Genomic DNA, 26,151 nt, shown 5'->3' with positions numbered 1-26,151 from the left:
TCCTAGTGATTGCATTTACAATGTTGCTTTTTCTCCCTGGAGCCACTCAGTTGGAGACAGCTAGAAAGCACATGGAAACATTTCATATAATTGATTGCGGTAAATGATTCAGAGCTATTTCTCAAGGTAGCAGGCCTTTATGGAAGCTTATGCTAGCCATTTATTAAAATGCTGTTTTCTGCCAAGATTAAAGAAGAAATTATTAGGTATTATCTACACTTTTGTACAACATCTCCTCCTCCTCTAATATCTGATTACTTAAGATGAATCTAACCTTGTGACAGGTGTATTAAAATTTTAGAGAATACACAAATACTTTGTCTCATTACAGATCCTCTCCTAGAGAAAGCTTAATTATGTTAGTAATGTGTTCTAATGTACTCACAGATTGTAATGAATACATTCATTCAACAGATATGTATTCATTTTAAAGTTTGAATTTTTGTAAGTTACTATATTTACTTAGAAGCCATTTTAACACTAATTGGGTCCCTTTATAGTAGCCTGCACAGTGGAATTAAAACTTACCACAGATTTCACGAAGTAAATTTTCAAGTTAAATAGAATGGCCTGTGAGGAAAGAAGGAATATCTACCATTCATTAAATGTTTAAATGACTTGGATACATGCAGGCTAGAAGAAAGCAGAGTTACAAGTTTTATAGCAACAGGAATTATTACAAGAGTCTTTTCTTATCATTAATACTTGACTGGGAGAACTTCTCTGGTCTTTGCTGGCCTTGTCCTCCTATCAGGAGATTACACTATACTTGGGATGGAGTGGTGTTTTAGTCTGCTTGGGTTGCTGTAATAAACATACAAGAAACTGGGTGGTTTAAAAACAACAGAAATGTATTGAATGCAGTTCTGGATGTCAAGAAATACAAGACCAAGGCAACAGCAGATTTGGTGTCTGGAGAAGGTGAAGTTCATTGAGCCTTCTTGTTGCATGCTTACATGGTAAAAGAGAAGAGCTAGATCTCTGGGGTTTCTTTTATAAGGGTACTAATCTTATTCCTCAGGGCAGAGACTTCATGATTTTATCACCTTCTAAGGGCCTGTACATCTAATACTGTCCCACTGGGGATTGGATTTCAGTGCATGAATTTGGGAGAGGGGACACAAACATTTAAACCACAACAAATGATAATTTGAATCAGTCATTTATCCAACAAAACCTGGTTATTGTAGTCTATAATAAACACTCCAGGGAGTATATGACTAAGGGGAAAATACCCAAAGAAAAGAAACATTTCACTTTGGCCAGCTTTTTAGGGGATCATGAGTTCTCTCTTTATCCTTAGTTCTTCAAACAATGAAGTTTAAAGTTTCCTTTCAAGTAAATCCAATAGGCTGTGCAGTCTTTGGATCAGTCAGGTGTCAACAAAACCTTGGGACACTTTTACATGTCAGTAGTCTCTTACTGCCATGCTACTCTGTTCAGTCTTGATTCTAAATATTTTATTTTTCTAGAAAATTAATCCCCTCAAGTTTATCTTTAAGAAGGCATCAAAGTTTTACCAATTTCTGGGCTCGCACCCATTGTTTCAAACTCAGTGTGTCTATAATTACCTTATCTTTTACCCCAAGCCTTTTGTCCCCTAATCTCTTTCTTTTATCTTGTATATTTTACCCTCTCATCTTTCATTACCCCCTGCTCTCCCCAGACTGGACACTAAGCCCTGGGGATTCATCCTACTAGTCTTTTAAAAATCTTTTTCTTTTCTTTTCTTCCATTAATAATTCAAATTTCTAAATTTGAGCCTTGATTGCCTCAGACTTGGATTACTACAATAATTTTCAGTGTAGTTTCCCCAGAGCTCCATCCTGTTCCTGTCTTCATTCCACCCTGTTCCTGTCTTCATTCCACCCTCCTTAGATAATTAAGTGATGACTCCTTCTAAATTATCACTCCCAGCTGAAAAAACATACAATCACAGAAAAAAACCTGAAAGAGTTCCTAGTTATAGCAGGATACAATTGGGATAGTTTACCCAACTTTGACCCCTTTCTGCTCTACTCCATCAACTCTATTGACCCTGACCAGACTTGTAAAAATTATTTATTTATTTATTTATTTATTTAGAGACAGAGTTTCGCTCTTGTTACCCAGGCTGGAGTGCAATGGCACAATCTCGGCTCACCGCAACCTCCACCTCTTGGATTCAGGCAATTCTCCTGCCTCAGCCTCCTGAGTAGCTGGGATCACAGTCATGCACCACCATGCCCAGCTAATTTTTTGTATTTTTAGTAGAGACGGGGTTTCACCAAGTTGACCAGGATGGTCTCCATCTCTTGAACCTCTTGGTCCACCTGCCTTGGCTTCCCAAAGTGCTGGGATTACAGGCGTGAGCCACCACGCCCAACCCCCAAAATTCGTGGTTTTTCTTATAGCCTTGACTTTTCTTATACACATTTGCCATGAGCTTTGTGTTTTTATAACCATGTAAATTCTATCCATCTAGTATTTCTTCAAAACCCACCATCTTGGCTGGGCGTGGTGGCCCATGTCTGTAATCCCAGCACTTTGGGAGGCTAAAGTGGGAAGACCACGAGGTCAGGAGTTTGAGACCAGCCTGCCAACATGGTGAAACCCTGTCTCTACTAAAAATACAAAAATTACCTGAACGTGGTGGCGGGTGCTTGTAATCCTAGTTACTCGGGAGGCTGAGGCGGGAGAATTGCTTGAACCCTGGAGGTAGAGGTTGCAGTGAGCCCAAACTGTGCCATTGCACTCCAGCCCGAGTGATAGAGTGAGACTCTGTCTCAAGGAAAAGCAAAACAAAACCAAAAAACCCCCACTATCTCTTTATAGTGCTCTGTTTTTCTGCTTGTAAATATACATTTATATTTCCTTTGTCTGAACTTACTTATACTGCAGAATTTTTTCTCATGTTTTTAACTTATATACTATTTCTCAGTATTTTATTCTTTAATCCTTACATTGTCATTCAATTATCTTTTATTATCCTATCTTCAAAACTAAATTGTAATCTTCTTTTAGAAGCAAGAATTTGTTCTTTTTCTTTTTAAAATATCCCCCTACAGGAATAAATGCTCATTGAAAGAGTAAATAATTGTTATAAAAATATTAATTCAATTTAATCTAGAAAACACCTTTTCCATTTTCATAAGTATTTAAAATTAGTTTTATGGAATCCTACATTCATTTAAGTTAGTAACAACTGTGGCTCTTTGCTTTCTAGCTATGAGTACAAAGTTGGTTATATGATTCCTTGTGTCAGTAATATAAAAAAACGGCTTCATAAAAGTTCAGATAGTCCTGGTGTTAGAATTATAAGGATGTCTGCTATGATTCTTGATAAGAAAAGCAGTACACAGAAAAGGGACTGTGGAACCAACCAGGGAAGGAAACCAGACCAAGTTGAAGAAGACAGTCTTTAAGAAGGCATCTTAGAAAATGATAACAAAATATGTCAGTGCAAATAGGACAAAAAAATCACTCCATTGTTTAAAGTGTATCACCATCCCATGCTTAATAAAGATTAATATTCCATTTCCATAAGGCTTAAACATTAAAATGATGTCTGTTTTTAATTTACATAAATGTATATCAGTTTTATTAATGGAATTCCCAGAATAATTTGAGAAACTCCCCTTAAAAAGTGAAATATCACAGAAAGTATATAAAGCAGAAAATTTAATACTACCCTGGTATAATAAAACCCCAACATACACACACACACACACACACACACACACACACACACACACACAGAGGCATACCTCTCGTACCTTAACCATCAAGACAAATTTTCTTACTGAAAATAAGAATATGTGTTACCTTAAAAATTTACTAAAAGGAAAATGTTTTGCTACTAAGAGCATCCACTTTGTACCCATCGCCCACAAATTTATCTCCTCTAAAGCTCCTGTTATATACAGATGAGCTGCAAGCTCTCTGCTAACTGTACCAAGATGGACATGTCTTCCCATTATACTTGATATTTAGTCCCAGCAGAGCTTACTACTCCTGTATAATCTTTTAAACTTCTGACCTTCATTTTTTTCTCTACCTTGTCTTCAAATATTTTTCTCCTGTTTTGTGCCTAATTCCTGGACTTGAGGCTATAACCTTATTTATTACTGTGAAATATATTCTTGTTCAAGTAATGTTCCTGCCAACATTCTTTACCTTGACTTAATCCATGAAGTAAAAGGCAATGGGCTACTTTCTAGGTAAGTCATGTCTCTGATTTCTAAATTAACAGGGTGGCTAGCCCACTTTTATATTCTTGAGAAGCCAAGCAGAGTTCATACTTAGGTTTAGTTGCTTTTGCTGTACCTGTGATTGTCTTCATCTTATTATGTTTGCAATTCCATCCTAGCTATTACATTCTTACCGTTTTGGAAGAAATGAGAAAAGGGTCTTCCTAGTTGTTTTGCTTTTTAAATATGAGAACTTAGTTTTTCAGAAATGATAGCACAACAAAGCCAAGATGACATAAAACTAGACAAGAAATTCACTTTGAAATATTTGATGAATACTTTATTTGCTAATACTTTATTCCAGGAAGAGAAACATCAAGTTTAGAAGAAGAAAAAATCTGAAAAAAATATTCAAATGAAATGAAAATATTTGATATAATGTTTTATAGCACAGAATACATTTTATATTTTGTATAAGATTGTTAAAGTATTCCTTGCTTAAAACTCATCAATTTTAAAAGGAGTCATCAAATATAAAATATTATTGAAAGCCCAATGTTAGAAGACTAATCAAATGTAAGCTATACATTGATAAGGGTAAAACAAAATGTTTTAGATATGTCATTTAAAGTTAACTGTATATCCCATATATATTTTGCCTTGTTACAAATTTAGACATAGTAGTCATACTACGTCAGCAAAGTATCTTCTATTATATATTTTACTTGCCCTAATTATGTACTCATTTTGTCAAAAAGGAATTGGATCTGTGATATCATGAGATTGTCATCATTTTTCTATATAAATGATGAAGAAAAATTACTTCTTATTTTTAATAATTTTCCAAATTGTTCTTATTATTAAAAGCTGTCTTTATACTGAAATGTCTAATATTTTTTCTTTGCACAAAAAATTTTTGTTTTCTAGGATTTTATTGCATTCTAGACTAAATTGAAGCATGTATTAGTATGGTATGGATTTTTTTCTTTTTTACTTACATCATATTTAATTACACATACATAATGGGTATATTTTATATATTTATATGGGTATACTTATATATATATATATATACCTCTATAAATGGGTATATTTATATATATATATACCTCTATAAATCCACTTTGTAATAGGATGTAATATAAGTAAATGGGCACACAAAACCCTATATTTAATTTCATAGGGAATGCAAAATAATCAACAATACAGAAAGCATTTGCAAGATGCATTCAGTAAAAGGTCTGATAAGGACAGGAATGGGTCTAAAGGACTCCACAAAGCACTCAGAGTGCACAGAGATCAGAGTGTGAACAAGGACAGCAAGGACATTGGCACAAATGGAATTTTAAAAGTCTGGACTGGACAGTGGAAAATTAAGTTTTATAACTAGGAGTGGTAAGATTACAATGGAATGTAAATGTCAAGAAAGGAAATTTTTACTTGAGGGGACAAAAGAAGCAAAGAGCTTTCAGACTACAAAGGTTGTCAAAGGATAGTGTGTAATAAGCATCATGAAAATACTTGGACATGCACTTTTGTTATTAAAACTGACATAGTGAATCCAGCCAAATATGAAAAGGGATTTTTATTCATGTTATTTAGTACTAAAGTATAACTTCACAGCAAGCAGGAGCAGACTGTAGAACCTTTTTTAATTCATTTCTTTTATTCTGCTATCAAAGGATTTGATCCAATTCAAAGCAGGAAGCTACATGTGGTGTGTACAGAAATGATACCTTTCCATTAAAGAAAAAGGCTTCAGTAGGTAACCATGGAAATGGCCTAGTGTCCATTCCAATTTCTAATAGAAAATCTTAGTCTCTAATGAAAACCTACCATATAGAAATATTTCTACTCCAACTCTCTAGTTCTAACTTTCTAAAAAGGTTTGGAATATTCATTTTATTTTAAAAAGTGAAATATGTGTTTATGCCTGTAATATGCAAAATTGGTTTTTCTTCTTTTAACCAAAAAACTCAAAGGTTTATTGTATGACCCTAACCGCAAGGAATGATCAAAGTGGTCTTGATCACTCACCATGGCCAGTGTCCAATCAGGGTTTACACATTGCTGAGAGAACGTGCCACTTCTGGATGGCAGAAATTGTCATGTTCCAATCCACCTAACAAAAAAACCTGATTTTTTGTTATTCACTCAGTGAGTTAACCAAATGACCCATGAGCTGGACTTTTTTTTTAAATGTAGGAATCTTAATGTGTTTAAGATTATTATTACTATTACATAGAATAATGTATTTAAGATTAAATACTTTATTTAAGATTATTATTATTACATATAAATCTAACATAAAGACATGGCCCCTAATTTTCAACTAAAGCTTTTAAAGACAAGTTAAAATTGATCTCTTGGATCCCTTGTACAGAAGAATTTTCATATAATTTTTGTAGCTCATGCCCGCTCCAGGAGGTATAACGTAACCTTCCCCATTCCCTTGTGGGTTGTGTTGACTTTCTTCCAAAGAGTACAATGTAGAAGAGGATAGTGGCAACTTTACATGGAGAAATATTGGCCAATACCACCTTGAGTATGTAATCAAGATTCTATAATGTAAGTCATAGCGAAACCATGCACCCTTGATATGACATGAGAATGGTATTGAAACTTTGTGACCTTCCACCCCAAACCTCAGACCCCCTAATCCAGCAATGAGGTAAAAATTAGAAAAATCCAAACTGAAAGACATTCTATAAATTACCTGACAAGTATTTCTCAAAACTGTCATCAAAAAGATGAAAGTCTGAGCATGTGTCAGAGTAGGCTGAGGGGATATGATGACTAAATGTATTGCAGGATGGGATCTTCTAAGAAAGGAGCATGGATTCATAGGAGAACATGAGGGAAAACCTAATGAAATCTGAATAAACTCTGGAGTTTAAAAAGTATCACTAAGAAATGAAATGCTAAGTGTGTGGGAAGAACATGGGACCTGGAGCTTGACAGACCATAGTTCAAAGACTTGTTCTCCCACTTGCAAACAGAGTGACTTCCTCAATCTTCTTTAACTTTTGCAAACCTCATTCCTAATTTGCAAAAGAGGAATAATATATGATATGTGCTATATCATATTTAATATACAGCATATTTTAAATGATAGCTGTCTTGTTTAACACACAACAGTTGCTCCCAAATGTTGTTTCTCTCCTTGCTTCCAGCCCAACATCAAAAGGCCAGCACCTCTGACCCTCCTTCTGAGGGTTTCCACTCCAATGGCTGCTTTGCCGATGTAGTCACATATAAATATCTCAGCCCTGTCACTCTTTGAGGGACTGACTCTGAGATGCTTCTTCTACAATGGTTGCAAGGGATCCCCAACAGAATTAGGCTCTAGTTATCCCCAGTGTATCTAATTTGATAATTTACCATATATTAGCCTTATTCTCTTCCCTACCACCATATTGGTCTTTACTGAGCTCATTTTCCTAATAAACTGCTTGCATTTGAATCGCTGTCTCAGTGTTGGCCTTTGGAGGAAGCCAGACTAAATAGTCCCTTCACTTAGTTGGCAGCAATACTGAATGCCATAAGTAAATACAATTTCTTTAAACTTGAAACCACCTAGAAAACTTTAGTATTATTTGCACCCAATGCAAGCTTTGTGGTAATAACTGCGAGGTACATTTTCAGTCATGTCTGATGGAGAGTACTTTCCCTTTACAGATAGGGAGTTGTAATCAATACATAAGTATATCATTGTGCCATTTATGACATTATAATTTGCCTTTTCAGACTTTTTATATATTTAATAATTTTATCTAATTATATGCCTAAATATATCTGGTATAGTATATTATATACCAGAGTTTTAGAAAGTGTCTAATGATATAAGTGAAAACTTTTAAAATTATATGCAATGCTACAAAAACACCTGTAAAAGACATTCAGATGGGATAGCAAAATGTCTTTTGCCATTAATGTTCAGCTATTAAATACTAAAATAAATATAGTTAATATAGGTGTCATGTGAATGATATATGTTATTATTGATATGTCTGTTTTACATTCACAGGCTTAGATCAGTAAGAACCTCAAAGACTGGATATCTTGCTGCACAATGGTACCAACTAATGAGACAGGCGTAAAGGGAAAATATATATGTATATGGCACATGGCTAAAGAAGAATATTTCATTTGGAGTCAGTGTTCTTCCCTTAAAATATATGTTTCAGAGCCAGTTCTTCACAGAATAAATGTTTAAGAAATGATACAATTGAAAAAACATAGGTGAAAATATATTGTTAAGAGAGAGAGAAGTTGCTAGAAGATCATTACAAAAATAACAGAGTTCCAATGAGGTTGGAATAGTGGGAAAGATTCTTACAGGAATGATAGCACTCTGTTAGATGTATGTGTACTAGATTTAGGAGTCCATGAAGGTCATGTGTAATTTGGATAAAACTGGACACATTCAACACACACAAAAATATCTGTTGAATAAACAGATGATTGAAAAGCTGAGTACAAGAATGATAGAGATGGGTCATGGGAGATGGTCACATGGTGAGAACAATTCTAGTTTTTGCATGTTTCCTTTTTCCTAGTTTTCTATTGTTTCACAACAAATTACTACAAGTTTAGTGGCTTAAAACAATACAAAACTATCTCACAGTTTGTAAGAGAAATTTAGCACAGTGTGGCTGAGTTCTCTGCTCAGGGTCTCACATAGCTGAATCTCAGGTGTTGGCCAGAGTTGTGATCTCATTTGAACCACAGGAGATTCCTCTTCCAACCTCGCTGATTGTCCGTAAGACGGACTTACTATCTTTGTTGTCTTGCTCTCTGCCAGAGTTGCTCTATGCCAGCAGCTAGAGGCTGCCCTCAGTTACGTGCCATGTAGCTATCTCCAAATCATGGCAGTTCTCATCCTCTGGCCAGCAGAAGAATCCCTCTCTTCTGTTGCTAACCCAAGGCTGTATCTCCTATCTTTGTAATATAATGTAATATGATCTTGAAATGACCGTCCTGTCATGGTCATAGTCTGTCTCGCACTTAAGGAAGTTATATAAGGCATGTATACCAGGGGACGGAAACCTTGAGCCATTTGCAAATTGTACATCAGTCACATAAAAAGCAACATCTGTACATTCAAGTACAACTCATGGGATATATTTTGGAAGGGATTCCCAACTGAGCTTAAATTTGCAAATTTATATTATTCAACACTGAAATAGTAAAATATAAGTATCTGCAACATAATGTTTATAAATTAGATTTCCCAAATTGTAGACTTCCTTAAAAACCCTTCAGGGCAGAGTCAAGTATTAAAAGTACATAAAATTTAACATTGGCAAGGTTTAAAATGGGAAGATTTAACAAAGAAGTAGAAAGAAAATAGAAATGTCAGTCACATTTTGTTATATATCACTGCATATTGCTTATTGTATTATCTTGCACTCTTGTTCTGTTTTCCATAAAGACTAGGGAATTTCAAAGACAAATTTTTTTCATTTCAATTCAAGTTTTAACTGTTGGACACTATTCTCCTACTGGAACAGTTTCCATAGGGATTCAAAATATATCCTTAGCATTGTTACTGAGTCTGCAAGATTTTTTAAAAAGAACGTTAAAAACCAGTAGAAAAGATGAGATAAAATATAACCAAATACAGATTTTATGCATGAATATTGCAAAGATAATCACTAATATTTAGATTTTACTTGAGGCAAATGCTTTGTTTGGAGCTTACATGAATTTGCCTTATTCAGTCTGTAAAATAACCTATGAAAGAGGAGGCATATATTTATCCCTTTTCTCAGATGAGGAATCCAAGATTTGGACAAAGCCTCCCAGTAACTCTGGTCCTCAGTCATAGCTCTCAAACTGAGGTTTGTATAATCTTCCAGACCTCATTGTTCCAGTATTATCCAATTCCAAATATATATAAAGATGATACCTACCTGCAGTACACTGGCAGATATGCTGTCTGGGTAAAAATGGTAACAGAGTGCTAAATGAGAAAAGTGAGAAAATGTATGAACACTTTAAGGAGACTAGTGTTTTGCTTGTAAAGGTAGAGTGGGAAGGATAGTCCTAGTGATGTAATCACTACATACCAGGTCAGGGATGGAAGAATAAGATGGCTTGATGGGTGCAAATTAAAAAGCATCACATTGTTATATTGAGGTTATATATCATTATGCTGAGGTGAAAGCAAAAATAGTTAATACTTTACAGATGATGTTGAGGAGAGAATGAGAATGTTGAACTTAAGATGCATACCTGCATCCTGTTTATAGTTACAGAATTTTAGAGCATTAAAGCTGTAAAAAATAAGTGATATCATCTAGATATGTAAGAGTAAGTTAAGAGTATACAGTTAGAAGCTACTTCTTCCTCCTGACCCTCTTCTGCACAAACCACTGAGCTAACATCCTACAGATGAAACTTGTTCAAGTCAGGCATAGGGAAAGGTACTGTCTGTGAATAAACTCGGCAGCTCCATTGGTGAATTCAATTCCATCTATGAATTATCCATGCTGACTTCAGGATGGTGTGACATATGGAGGAAGATAATATCTTAAAAAAGAATTCACATTGCTAAAGGTATAATTTGCGTTGCTAAACAGTTTTCCCTGATTTCAATACAAATTGTCTTGGGTTATTTTTATAAATAAGAGAAAACCACTATGACAAGTTTATTTTCTTATAAGTTATATTTCTGGATTTTTGTTGACATATTTTCAAATTGACTGCATTCCAAATACCTAAAGAGGTCTTCCAGAGGATGCAAAGGTCCCAAATGACCAAATGATGGGTGTGTAAAGAGAAGTTTAAGCACATGGAAGAATAGTGGCAAATAATAGAGCTTCAGGTTCAGAAAGACCTGTCATTAAGCCGCTACATATTGGGTGAATCCTGTAACTTCTTTGGCTTCAGTTTCGTTTAGAAAGTGAAGCAGTTGGCATAATTTGATATATCAAACTGTGAATCTTTATAGTAAATACTGTCTTGATGTACTCAAACAAGAAAAGAATTATATAATTTAACATTAAGTGTAGGAAAATCAAAACCTATATGATAAAGCTGCACTAAATATACATGTAGACATTTTGAATTCCAATATACATTTATTTGTAAACTATACCTTAAACAAAGCAAAAATGAATACATGTATATGTTTCTAGACATACATTGTTTTATTACTCTTTGCTTTATTGTACTTCACAGATATTGCATATTTTAACAAATGTTTGTGGCAACCCTGCATGGAGCATGTCTATTGGCACCAATTTTTCAACAGCATGTGCTCACTTTATGTCTCTGTGTCATGCTTTACTAATTCTCCCAATATGTTAAACTTTTTAACCATTGTTTTATCTGTTATGGTGATCTATGATCAGTGACTTTTTTAATGTGACTATTAAAATTGTTTCAGGGTGCTATGAATGGTACCCATGTAACAACAGCGAACTTAACTGATGAATGTTGTGTGTGTTCTGACTGCTCCATAGACTGACCACTCCCTATCTCTCATGTCTCAAGCCTTTCTGTTCCTAAATCAAAACAATATTGAAATTAGCCCAGTTATATAATATTATAATATATATAATATATAATATAAATAATATACAAAATAATATAATTAGGCCAGTTCTATAATATTGAAATTGGACCCACAATGGTATCTGTGTGTTCAAGTGAAAGGAAAAGTCACATGTTTCTCACTTTAAATCAAAAGCTATACAATATTAAGCTTGGTGAGGAGGATATATCAGAAGCCGAGATAGGCCATCTTGCACCAAACAGTTGCGAAAATAGTAAGGGCAAAGGAAAAAAATATTGAAGGAAATTAAAAGTGTTACTCTAGTAAACACAGAAATGAAAAGAGCAAACAGCTTAATACTTACATGGAGACAGTTCTAGTGGTTTGGATGGAAGAGCAAACAAGCTATAACAGGCCTTTATGCCAAGGCCTCATCCACAGCAGAGCCCTAACACCTTAATTCTATGACAGGTGAGAAAGCTTCAGAAGAAAAGTTTGAAGGCAGTAGAGGTTGGTTTATGAGTTTTAAAGAAAAGAAGCTCTTTCCATAACATAAAAGTGCAAGGTGAAGTAGCAAGTGCTGAGGGAGAAGCTACAGCAAGTTATCCTGAAGATCCAGCCAAGATCATTGATAAAAGTGAATACAGTAAACAACAGATTTTCAATGTAGATGAAACAGCACCCTATTGGAAGAAGATGCCATCTGGGACTTCCATAGCTAGAAAAGAGAAGTCAATGCCTGGCTTTAAGGCTTCAAAAGACAGGCTGATTCTCGCAGGAAAAATGTAGCTAGCATCTTTTAAGAAAAAAACCAATGTTCACTTACCATTCCAAAAATTCTAGGAGCCTTTATTTTTTTTTTTTTTGAGACGGAGTTTCGCTCTTGTTACCCAGGCTGGAGTGCAATGGCACAATCTCGGCTCACCACAACCTCCACCTCCAGAGTTCAGGCAATTCTCCTGCCTCAGCCTCCTGAGTAGCTGGGACTACAGGCACACGCCACCATGTCCAGCTAATTTTTTGTATTTTTAGTAGAGACTGGGTTTCACCATGTTGATCAAGATGATCTCGATCTCTTGACCTCGTGATCCACCCACCTCGCCCTCCCAAAGTGCTGGGATTACAGGTGTGAGCCACCGTGCCCGGCCCCTAGGAGCCTTAGGAATTACACTGAATCTACTCTGCCTGTGCCTATAAATGGAACAACAAGGCCTGGATTACAGCACATCTGTTTACAACATGGTGTGCTAAATATTTTAAGCCCACTGTTGAGACCTGTTTATCAGAAAAAAAGATTCCTTTTAAAATATTACTCCTCACTGATAATTTACTCAGTCACCCAAGAGGTCTGATGGAGATGTACAAGGAGATTAATATTTTCATGTCTGTTAACAGTATTCACTCTGCAGACCCTGGATTAAGGAGTAAATTCAACTTTCAAGTCAAGGAGGAATTTTAACTTTCAACTCTAAATGTAATGAAAAAAATACATTTTGTAAGGCTGTAACTGCCATAGTTATTCCTGTAATAGATCTGGGCAAAGTAAATTGAAAACTTTACAAAAAAGATTCAAAATTCTAGATGCCATAAAGAACATTTGTGATTCATGGGAGGAGGTCAAAATAACAATAACAGGAGTTTGGAAAAAGTTAATTCCAACTCTTTTAGATGACTTTGATGGGTTCAAGATGTCAATGGAGGAAGTATTTGCAGATGTGGTAGAAATAGGAGAACTAGAATTAAGAGTGGGGCCTGAAGATGTGACTGAATTATTGCAATCTCTTGCTAAAACTTTAGTTAATGAGCATTGCTTCCTATTAATGATCAAAGAAGGTGTTTTCTTGAGATGGAATCTACTGTTGAAGATGCCGTGAACACTGTTGAAATGACAATGTAGTATTTAGAATTTTACATAAACTCAGGTTGATAAAGCAGTGGCAGGTTTTGAGAGGATTAATTCCAATTTTGAAAGAAGTTCTATGGGTAAAATGCTATCAAACAGCAGATAAATCTTTAGTGAAGAGTTGATTGATGTGATAAACTTCACTGTTGTCTTACTGTTTTTTAAATTACTACATCCACCCAACTTTCATCAGTCACCACTTTAGTCAGTCAGCAGCCAGCAGCATTGAGGGAAGACCCTCCAGCAGCAGAAAGATTACCACTCACCAACAGCTAGGATAATTCTTAGTATTTTTAGTAATAAAACATTTTTAAGGAATTGTTTTTTGAGACACAATGCTATTTCACACTTGATATGGCTACCATATAGTATAAACATAACTTATATATGCATTGGGAAACCAAAAAATTCATGTGGTTTGCTTTAAATGTGATACTTGTTTTATTGTAGTGATCTGAAACTGAACCAACAGTATCTCTGAGGTACGCCTGTGTATATGTATTTGTGTACACACACACACACACACACACACACACACATCTCTTACTCTATGGATTAAAAAAAGGAAAGAAATGTTATGACAAGATAGAGCAAGTAGAGGGTGTTTAATTCTTGAGCCTTTGCAGAGAGGCAGCGTGCAGGTCCCAGTAATACAGCAATGTCTTTGCTTCCTTGCATTGTAACTTGTGCTGCTGGAACAAGGTTTCATTTGTAGAGGCTTATGCTAGAGATTTGAGCAAATGTTTGTTTGTAGTTTTTCTAAAGGATCATGAAAGAAGAGTATTTTAAATGAAGTAACTATGCATACATTAGAATTTTAAACATAATAAAATTGGTAAAAAAAATGTGGACACTTAATCTTTGATTATGTAAAATTTAACAGAATATTTTAGAACCTTCTCACAGAAATCCTTAACATTAGATATTGTTTTAGGTATTTGGAGAATCCTAAGATGTCTTTGGACATTTTCCATAAAAAGAAAAATCCAAAACAAACTATACACGTATGTGAAAAATAAAGAATGCTTACCATCTGATATGGGTTGGCTGTGTCTCCACCAAAGTCTCATCTTGAATTGTAGCTTCCAGAATCCCCATGTGTCGTGTGAGGGACCTGGTGGGAGATGAATTGAATAATGGGAGTGGGTTTTTCCCATGCTGTTCTTGTGATAGTAAATAAGTCTCATGAGATCTGATGGTTTTATAAAGGGCAGTTTCCCTGCCCATGCTCTCTTGCGCATGCCACCATGTAATGTGTGCTTTTGCTACTCCTTAGCCTTTCACCAAAATTGTGAGCCTCCCCAGCCATGTGGAACTGTGAGTCCATTAAACCTCTTTCCTTTATAAATTACCCAGTCTTGGGTATGTCCTTATAGCAGTGTAAAAATGGACTAATACACCATCTATGAAAGATGAAAAGGAATTGAGATTTAATTGGCTTTATATACAGCACCATCCATTATAGATAGTACTCATTTGATTGCAACTTAAATTCAAAGACAGAAATCAATATGACCTCAATAAAGTATACATAAAATCAGGTAAATCACCTAGTCACATTATAAAATACCTTTGTGAAGATATAGCTAAATAGAAAATTATCATGAAAATGGTTAATTTTATGCTATTGGAAATTATGACTAAACTGGATGTTAACATTTTAGCCCAGACACCAAGACAAAGTAAATGTGAAATCTAAAATCAGACTTCCCTATGCAAAATTTGCAATGACAATCTAAAATCAGATTTTCTTGTGGAGAATTTGCAAAGATACTTTGGAAATCTGATTTTGTCACTTTAGATGCTTCAACCAGTATGAGGAGAAAAAGGAGATATATTAGTTTCCTGGAGCTGTTGTATCATATTATCATGAGCTACATTGCTTAAAATGATAGAAATTTATTGTCTTACAGTTCTAAGGAGGCTAGAAGTCTGAAATCAAGGTGTCAGAAGTGCCATGCTCCCTCTGAATCCTAGGGGAGATTCATCTTTTTCCTCTTCTAGCTTCCAGTGTTTGCCAACAATTCTTGGTGTCCCATGGCTTGTAGATGCATCACTCCAGTCTCTACTTCTGTCATCACATGGCTGTCTCTTCTCTGTCTCTATTCTCTTATAAAGATACCAGCCCTTTTAGATTAAGGGCCCAACCTACTCCAGTATAACTTCATCATATCGACTATCTCCATAAGTGTACACATTCTGTGGTACTGGTGGTTAGGACTTTAATATATCACAGTTCAACCCATAATGGAACGTATCAGTATATGGGGAAGTTTGCAGGATTTTGCCTAGAAAGAAAAGTTGCCCTCCCTCTAGAGGAGATGGGCTGGGATTCTAGCTTCCAGTGGATGATTCACAGCAGGGACAGTTCTTGACTGTGCAACACATGCAATCATATAAAGCCCTACAATTTTGGAATTCTTGATAATTTTATAAAAATAAGTTCTGCATTTTTATTTTGCACTGAGGCCTGCAAATTGTGTAGGATGACGTTTCAAGAGCTTGCTATATGCTTCTAGTACTTGAGAATATGGCAGGCTGTGACCTGACTCACAGATAATAAGGCTGGCCTGTGACAAATGAGTTCCAGGAACTGTCTGCACTGCCTAATGTTAGCCTGCCTCCAAGAGTTTTCACAAAAAGTGGCTTACATGTAAAATATACTTTGTCTTTTTCCTTTACATTTCACTTAATGGGAATCTCTAAGAAACCTCAAATGGTCTCAGGACAGGGAGCTTTAAATCTCTAGCAGACCGGAGAACAGGAAGGGGTTATACAAAATAGTTCAAGTAAGATCTCTCTTACACCTTTGCAACTCTGGAATAATATTAAAAAAAAAAAAAAGCTGATTAGCAGACTGGGCAAATTTGGGAGTGGGCAGGAGCAGTAAGAAAATAAAGCAGCTTAAGATGTAAAACAGGAAAAGCCTTTTCTTCTGCAGGCTGCCAACATAACTCAGGTCCAATGTGGAGAAGGGGAATAGATTTGATATTTCATTACATTTAGAGTTTTGATAAGTAAAACTAAACAGTACATTCTAATTTTAAAATTGATCCCAAGGTTACCTAAACAAGTTAGCCCAAAAAAATCATGCACATCATGTTTTTCACTTAGGAATAAGGAAAGATATGTTAAATACCCCAATACATTATAAAGGGTTAATAGTGTTGTGGCCTGAATTGTGTTCATCAAGAAAATTCATATGTTGGAGTCTTAACTCCCAGTTTCTTAGAATGTAACTGTGTTAGAGATGAGTCTTTAAAGAGGTAAAGTTAAAATGGCATCATTAGGGTACCCTAATCCAGTGTAACTGATGTCTTTATTAAAAGAGGAGGTTAGGGCACATGCAAACAGAGAAGGAAGACCGTGTGAAGACACATGGAGAAGATCCCTCTTACAAGCCAAAGAAAGCGGTCTGAGCAGAAACCAACCCTACTAATATGTTGATCTTGGATTTCCAGCCTCCATACCTGTCAGGAAATAAATTTCTATTGCTTAGGCCACCCAGTCCATAGTACTTTGTTGTGGCAGCCCCAGTGAACTAATACAACAGTAAACAATAAACACTGAGTTATTACAGTAGTTAATTTTGAAAGGCATAATAATCAACAAGGTCCACAAAATGGAGCAAAGACATTATTACTTGTATCATTATCACTGTTTTATAGCTGAGATTAAAAGAGATGAGTAAAAATGGCCAATGTAGTGATTGTTGGTAGACCTAGCTTGACTGAAGGACTATGGAAGAATGTATGCAATACTAGATAGCTCCTAATTTTAGTTTAGACAACATGAACAGCAAGTGTGAAACACAGAATTTTAAAATCACTGCAGGTACAATCTTGCAATACAATCTTCACATGTACCCCAAAACCTAAATCCAATAAAATATATATTTAAAAATCACTATAAATTATTAAATTCAAAGGATTCATACAAAGAGCTCTACTTATGTTTTGCAATACTGTAAGTTGGTATACATTCATAGAAATGTAATTGCACAATGAAGTAATAGAGCACATTTACTTAATGTAATATGTATAAAGCATAGAACACACTTTTTTAACAAAGTTAGTGTCCAATTAATGTTAACTTCCTCCCTGTTTCCTCTTTTATAATAGAAGGAAAGCCACAGAGATTGATTGTTTTTCCCTGATCCCAGCCACCTTAGCTTAATTAAAGTGATTAGACTTTGAACCAATTACTTGTTATTAAACTCAGTCTGGCACTGGAACAAATGGAAACATATGCTAAATCTATGGTTCGTGTAATTCAGTTCTGCTTTACTAAGTATTGGTAACTGATGATAAAGCAATTTGGGTGATCATTAGAAAAGGAAGAATAGTTTCCATTTTTTAAGATAATGTACAATGAAATTTTACTAATGAATGAATCAATCTTGTATACTGTAGTTATCAACATGTGTGACAGTTTAAGGTAAAGTGCTTCATTGGTGTTAAGGTTTGAAATATTTTAAATCACATTATAGTCAGGCTTGTGGTTTTAGTCACAGCTAGAAGACAGGTTGGGCCTTACACATACTGAGAGAGTCTTTGGAGTAGTAAGACAGAAAAACAAGCAACAGCCATAAGGAATAGCTACTTCCCAGGATATCCAGCATGAGATTTGGAGATTGTCCCCAAAGTCATAAAGGAACCCATAAGTAGTGAATCTAGAGGGTCATAATACAATTATGAAATTATCAGGAACATCCGTCAGCAGGTATTATAACCTCTTTCTTAGGACTGTGCAGTGGACAAGGGGTCAGCACAGACAGGCAAGACCAAAAATTGCTGTACGCCTATACTAAAATTTCTTGGCAGTATTGGGTAGATTCACAATTTGGGATTAACTCCAAGACTGAGAATAATAACTCTAAATATCAGCTACTGAATTTTGTCTGTGTGCCAAAATCTCTGCAAAGTATTCCACATATGTTTTCAGTATACCCAAACTGAATTCCATGAACCTTTTACAGTAGTAGGTATGAAAAATAATGACAATTATGGGTTTAAAAAAACTAATGGATATAATAATAAATAATTAATATCAAACCTAATGGCTTCCAGATAAAATCAAGAAGGATGTGTATATACTGACATGCACTGACTTATTATTATAAAGATTAAAAAAACCCTAGAAACGAGTATAAAAATTAGATTATTTCCCAGGTCCAAAAAGAAAGTTAATCCTGATTTTACATTAATGCAAGAAAAATAAGGAAGTGTTATCTACAGATAGTTTTAACAAAAATTCCTCATGAGCCAAATACTTAACATCCATTAATTTTTTTCATGTACAAAGGCCAAAAGTCAATTTAGCAGACATACAATTTATATACATATATAAGTACAGAAACTATTCTACAAATATATCTTTCTTAAATGTAAATTATGTAAGGTATCTCTAATGACCACAAAATGAGTCCAAATTAGAAATTGAGGATCAAAGCTCTCCAAAACTTTCAACTGCTACTGTTTCCAAACTATCTTAAGAGACTCAAGAAGAATATACTGTATAAGAATGGCCTGAGCCATTACCATATAATATTAAGGCTGAAATGGACGTTATGATGTCTCCTTTTACACTGGCATTTGCATACATTTTAAGATGGAAGACTATCCTTCAGTATTGAAATAATCCTATAATGAACAATAGAAATTTCTCTCTCTCAGCTTAAGATTCACTACCATACTAACTTACGTAATTAAATATGCTTGTAATTGTGTTTAAAATAATACTGTTTGGGGAGGATATAAATATTTCTGTTTAATGGGTTTTTATTTTATTTTTCTTTTGGTAATCAGATGTTTTTCACTAAAGAATGTGAAAAAGTAATGAAGACAGAAAATTTATTTCTAAATTGAATACCTGAAGTCTGTGATGTATTTTACATAATTCATTAAATGTACTTCACATATTTTTCAAATTTGTATATTGTTGAGTAAACGTATAACCTTTGTGAAGAATTTTCTTTTCTTTTCTTTCTTTCTTTTTTTTTTTGGAGACCTGGTCTTGCTCTCTCACCCAGACTGGAGTGCAGTGGTGTGATCATGGCTTAAGCAGTCTGCCTAACTCAGCCTCTCCCACCTCAGCATCCCAAGTAGTGGGGACAACACGCATGTACCACCATGCTTGGACAATTTTTTTTTTTAATTTGTTTGTAAAGATGAGATCTCAATCTGTTTCCCAGGCTGGTCTTAAACTCCTGGCTCAAACAGTCCTCTCACCTTAGCCTCCCAAAGTGTTGGGATTACAGATGTAAGCCACTGACCCAGCCCTTAATAATTTCCTTTTAAGAGGTTTGCAGAAGAGGGTATTGGTGTTCTTTCATTGACTTTGCCGCTTCCTCTCACCACTGCTTGTGATTTTCATCGAAGTCCTGAGTAGCAGTACTGCAGAGGCAACTCTTCCAAGACTAACTCATTCAGCTTACAAGCTCCGGAGTTTATGTTATTTGTAAAGCTGATTTCATGAGATATCTTTGGGAAACAAAAGACCCTTACATGACCTTTCTCATTATGTACATTCTTGACACTGCAAGGAGAAAGAAAAACCCAGAGAATACTGAACAACACTTACCCTAGCTAATAGAAGAACACACATTCTATAATTATATGCTTAATAACCCTCATGAAACTTTAATAATCAATGTTATAAATAAATTATTCACACCAGGAGCAAAATAATAAAGATTATTATAGTTCAGTTGAATTATCTAACAAAGAGTCCTTAATCCACAATGACATTCTTGGATAATTTGAGAATAATTGATGTAGTCAAGTGTAGGCAAACCATATTTGAGAGATAAGTATAGAGCCTACCTTTAATGAGATCTCTAGAGAAGATAATTTCACACCCTTCAGAAGCTTACTGGCAATACTTAATACAATTTACAAGACGTACTTATGTTATCAGAAGGAAGATTTAAACTTTTATATGAAAATTGACATTGTAGATTTGGAGAACTGGTCATAAGATGGTAGGAACAGGAACTGCCCCTAATTGAGCTTTATGCAGTTGGCAAACTTTATTTTATTTAACCTATTGTGAGCTTTATAGTGCAAGTGTCATGCAAGAAATACAATGCCATCAAATAATTGAAATTTAATAGTTTATTTTATTAAATTGAGGCCTCACCAAAACATCATAAAATAGATGACATTTTCCCTATTTTGCAGTTGAGGAAAAAGACTCAAAGAGATGAACTAGCTTTCTCAAGATGACATACCAGTAATTGTGTGAAAACACAAGTTTATCTGATATGAAAGCTTCCATGGATAGATTTGCTATGCTAAACTTTTAAACTATGACATTGTAAAATGTACATATTATTTTATTAGCTGAATTTTATATTTTCAGGTATTTTCTTATACTGCTGATAAAGAAATCCGAACCGATGACTTGTGCTTGGATGTTTCTAGACTCAATGGACCTGTAATCATGTTAAAATGCCACCATATGAGAGGAAATCAGTTATGGGAATATGATGCTGAGGTAGAGTATTTTCCTTAATTTACTTATTATTTGATGCTTAAGCTCAGTTATATATTTCAGCATTCATCATTTAAATCTTAAGGTGGTTTTTTATCTGCACTGGCAGAATTAGATTTTCAAGCATGCAGGTTCATATCTAATAATATTAGGATGCCATATCATATAAACAGGTTTTGCCAAATTGGTCCATTAATATAAAACATGAATAAAGACAATAAAATCAGTTTTCTGTATGATAGTTTGTTATCTCCATGTACATGCCAAACATAAATTAGGCAAGGGGCAAGCCAAGCTTATCTGAGAGGTTTATATGAAGATGTGCATATGGGATAATATTGACAATACATCCATATTTTTAAATTTCAAATTTTATAACACTAATCTCTGACATTTATGTTTCTGGACTGGAAGGAATAATATCTGACAAGCTTAACAAGATTTCTTTACTGTTTACAATTTTAAATACTTCACAGAATTCAATAAACTAATTATCATATAATGAGCTGATTAGCCTCTCCTCAGTATAGCACACCTTTCTGTCAGAGGAGAGGGAGAGAAAATAACAAAATTCCTGTTGGAAATTTATTTCCAGGCAGTGTGTAAAAACCAGATCAGCCATCAGATGGAGCTAATAAAAAAGAAATATTTTCCTTTGCATAAGGAAGCTTACTCTTGAAAACAGCTCCATTTCTTTCAGTTTACTTTTCTGATTAGCAAAATGAATTGGTCATCTGTGTTATATTTCCCACACTATTAATTAATAGGTGATTTATTTAAAAGAAGAACTAAACTTCATTCTTAAAAGATAAATTCTACAATAGAGATAAATGAATCTCACAGATGCAGTATTCCATGTAAGCCTAAAATATTCTACAATGTAACATTTTAAAAACCAATCTACAGAGTTTTTGGTATTATTGATATTTTAACAAGGTCTTTTATTTTGAATGTCATTTTAATTATTTGCATGATTTTGTAGTTTCTTAAGCTGAATATTAGGAAAACTTACCAAATTCTCATACGATTTGAAACTGGTTATGTAGGGTTAATTTGGGACCTAAAACTTACGTTATCAGGATCTTAGAACACAAAATCTTTTTCTGGGCCATAATTGAGGACAAACACCGAGAAGCCTTCCTATGTTGTACGAATGTGCTCTACTAAGATGATATTGCCTTCTCTATATCTTACTCACTTTATCTGACCACCAAGTTTTTACTCTTCAACTATTTTTTATGGGACCCATCCTTTATGTTAAGCCTACAGAAAACAGTGCTTATGAAAAATACATGCAGGTAAATCTGGACCCTTCCTCAGCACTCTATCTCTTCTGCGAAGAAAAGTACAATTAAATGTACAGATACAGTAGAAATCCTACAAGTGATACTTATTTTTAAATGAAACGTGTTCTTTTTCTTTTTGTTACTGTTTAGTTTCTACCAGGAACCTGAGACTCTATTAAGCTTATGCTAAAAATAAGAAAATCTAGAACATATTTATTAAGAAAGGGGAATGATTGTATGCAATTTTATAAAATGAAACTGTGTGAATTTTAGAATACTGCTTTTAAGCTTTAAACATTTCCATAACTCTTGAGTGAACAATGTCATAACTCAAATTCTTTCATTTCTCAAATAACTATCTTAGCAATTAGGTGTATATTTTTGTTTATATTTCCTGTCAGCTGGTAGAAATGTTATTGAATACTAAGGAATTTTAAGTAAAATGTGAAAAAAACTAGGTAGCTTCACCTAAGATAAATAAATGATTGCTATAAATTTACTCTTTTGGGTGACTAGTTGCAGTATTTCAGTGCACTGTAAAATTTTGTGTTATGTTTACTTTGATTTTGGAATACACACACACAAAGCTTGTAAAATGCCATAAATATTGAGAAATTGTTATTTTAAATAGATTATATAATTTATATAGCTTAATTATCTTTTATGTTTGTGTTTTCAAGATTAACTAGTGATATTCACATTGTCTAATGACACCACTTTGCCAAATTAAAAAAAAATTATAAGTCATAATCTTAAAAAATGAAAATAGAGCAGTTATAGGAATAATACATTGCCTTTCTGGAAATTTAACTTTGAAATGTAATTATATTTGTGATAAGGTCATAAGAAAGATATTCTTTTTAACAAAATTGAAATATAACATTAGTATGCTTTCAAGTTTTTTCATTCACAGAAGGGTTCCACCCTTTGCTACCCAAAGGGCAATTCTAGGACTAATATCATCACCTGGGAACTTGTTAGAAATGCAGGATCTGAAACCATGCTAAACACACAGAATCCAAGTCTGTATTTTAACAAAATCCCTGATCATTTATATACACATTTACATTTAAAAAGGACAGGGTCAAATATCTATGTATCTTCTATAGTCTCTTCATACACTGATTAAAGAATATTACAAATTCAGGATAAGGTATGAATATAATTTGGAAAATAGCAAGGCCTCCAGAGGGGAGCAGAGAGAGGGAAAGGGAGCAAAAGGGTAAGAGGTACTGAGATGAGAAAGAGGAATAATTGCTCTATTCTTCTCGTATTCCATCCTGTGTGAGCACAGCTTGCTACTTTAACTCAATTTTTTTATCTTTTGCTAGCAAGGACAAAATTATTCTTTGAAAAATCTCTAAGGTGGTACAGTTCAAGGCAGGATAAAAATTGTTGGAGTTCACAGAATTACAGAACTGAAATGTACCTTAAAGTTCTCTCCTTTCAGCTTTTATCAGGAGGAACTATAGCGCAAAGATTATACCACTAACAGCAGAGCTAGGATTCAGGTCCTAATAAAGTATTCAAAGCAAGCTAGCTATCAGTACAGTTGTGAATCTCACCATGTGAACAGCTGAAATATTCCATCACCTCTTCTCCCATAGTCCTTTTAATCTTAGAAAAGCAAGTCATAAATAGGAGCAGAATTGTTGGAATATCCAGAGAAAAATCGAAACAGTCTCATGAAGCCTCAAAACATGGAATCTATCCAGCTTTTTTGGTTTTGTTTACTTGTAGGGGAAAAGGGAAAGGAATAAAGTTCATCATGTATTTATCAATTTTCTCATGCAATTTTTACAATAGTCTTATAAGACATATTATTCTATTTTTCACATTATTAAACTGAAGCATAGAGTAAGTGCCTCATTTATGTTTGCACAACCAGATTCTGGCAGTAAATCCAGCAATTTTTCTACTATACTGCATTGCCTCTCAATGTTATTGAAAAACTAGAAATAATTAGATTATTTCAATGGTTATGATAAAATAAGCTAAATATACAGAATTTAAAATAAATTTGTCAATTATTTGTTGTGCCAAATTTTATTAACATAAAATTTCTCATTTTTTTTAATAGTGGAAAAGGTGTTCTGCAATAAATATGGTCTATTTAGCTAAACAGGCAGTCATAAAACTACTTTGTCATTTTGCTCCAATTGCTTACAAACTTTAGCTATACATATTCATAATATAATTAATGCCTAATTGCTTATCCTTGTAATTGAGTAAAACTAAGCACATGTTAGTAATAAATGCACTTCTTTGGTCAACTTTGATTTGAAATGTAGAGTTTCTGACACCCATAAATAAACAGTTCTTAAATAATCATGCATTCAATTCACTGTCACCTTATATGTGGCCTAACCTACTTGAATTGAGGGCAACCTGGGCATCATTAGCAAAATTGTGGGATACCTATCTGGATTAGAATTTTAAGCAAATTACAAAAACCCTTCTGTGCCATGAATTGCCTATTGCCAGGATTAAATGAAAAGAAAAAAATTCATCTCACTGAGGCATTTTAAAAAATATTTTTATGAAGTTCTGTCATCTATTCATTCTATTTTATTTGGGTGTTCTTATATTCTGTTTGAACATCACAATTGTGTTCCAGTCATTTTAGAATATTTTCCTATGATATGTGCACATAATTACATTTCTTTTTGAATAACTAGGCAGCTACATACAGTGTGAGAATCTAATTTTAGATCAGAACACTTGTGTCCAACAAACACTATGCAACAGAGAAAAAAGGGAGAAAAATATGATGCTAAAAATAACTTATTTTTCATGTGACTGAGCAAGTTGACTTAGGAAATACTTGATGTGAATTCTATATATATCTGTATCAAATAATTTCTAGGGTCACAATATAAGAAATTTTTTTCCATAGGCAAAATGCAGTAGATTAATATTTAGACTTTACTCACACTGCCCTCTTTTATTTACCTTTATTAGAGAGCAGGTAAATGGGATTATAATTTCAAGGTAAGTGATCTCTAAGTGCATCCCAACCATTCCCCTGTGTAGCATTCCTAAGACAGTGGCTCAGTTTACCTTGTGAAGTTTGTGTGCATTACACAGGTATTACTTTTCCGTATTCCTATTGACTTGTAGCTGTGGTTTCTTATTAGAAGTAGTGAGTAGGAATTTCAATAGATTTGTATCACGCTGTAGTCCCTGTATGTTAAACGATTACACTTCATATTTTGGAATATTTCTATTCTACTGAATGCATATATTACCTCGTCTAGAGATCATAATGTTGTGAATAACAACTTTTTTGTATTAACTTTCAACTAATTGTTATTCTATGTTTGATCAACAGGAGAAATACTATTGGGAATATCTTTGCTATGAAATTAAATATCTATAATAGTCCAAATTTGTCCTCATTTTGCATATTATTATATGTAATAACACAATTGATTGGGTTTTATTTTAATCTTTAATATACCAAATTTTAAACTGAGACCTGTGCAGTTGGCTCTCAAATCAACTATGCAGTCAGAACATTAAAATTTCTATTTTTTTCACTTAATACTTTTTAATATCAAGGTATAACCTAATTTTACAATATTAATGACTCTCATTTTGTCACCAAAATTCTTTAGCCTGATTCCAGTTGGCCTTAAGTAGGAATTTTATCTTTTGGAAGGGTAGATTTAGAGATACTTCATGCCACATCTTATGTTAGCAAAACATGTGAATATATTAAAAGGAAGGAATCATTAATGTATTTCTCAGTATTTTTAAATCTTATGATTAAAATTTTGTACATGGCAGGAAATACCA

General features: G+C 34.1%; 1 protein-coding gene across 31 annotated transcripts in view; it reads left to right on the top strand.

Annotated features, from left to right (window-relative positions):
* GALNT13 (polypeptide N-acetylgalactosaminyltransferase 13) overlaps positions 1-26,151 on the top strand; it is a 690,911-nt gene that overhangs the window by 652,472 nt on the left and 12,288 nt on the right. For 16 of the 31 annotated variants that reach the window (XM_035304875.3, XM_078327740.1, XM_078327732.1 and 13 more), the window contains one exon: positions 20,936-21,070. In XM_035304875.3, the coding sequence (XP_035160766.1) occupies positions 20,936-21,070 (135 nt within the window). Of the gene's footprint in view, positions 1-20,935; positions 21,071-25,314; positions 25,345-26,151 lie in introns of all 31 variants that reach the window. The other 15 variants (XM_054257627.2, XM_054257620.2, XM_054257625.2 and 12 more) reach the window with 1 other exon arrangement.

The sequence above is a fragment of the Callithrix jacchus genome, chromosome 6 (genome assembly GCF_049354715.1).
Source record: "Callithrix jacchus isolate 240 chromosome 6, calJac240_pri, whole genome shotgun sequence".
NCBI lineage: Eukaryota > Metazoa > Chordata > Mammalia > Primates > Cebidae > Callithrix > Callithrix jacchus.
The sequence above is the reverse complement of the archived record's forward strand: the minus strand, read 5'-3'. Positions and strand labels throughout refer to the sequence as shown.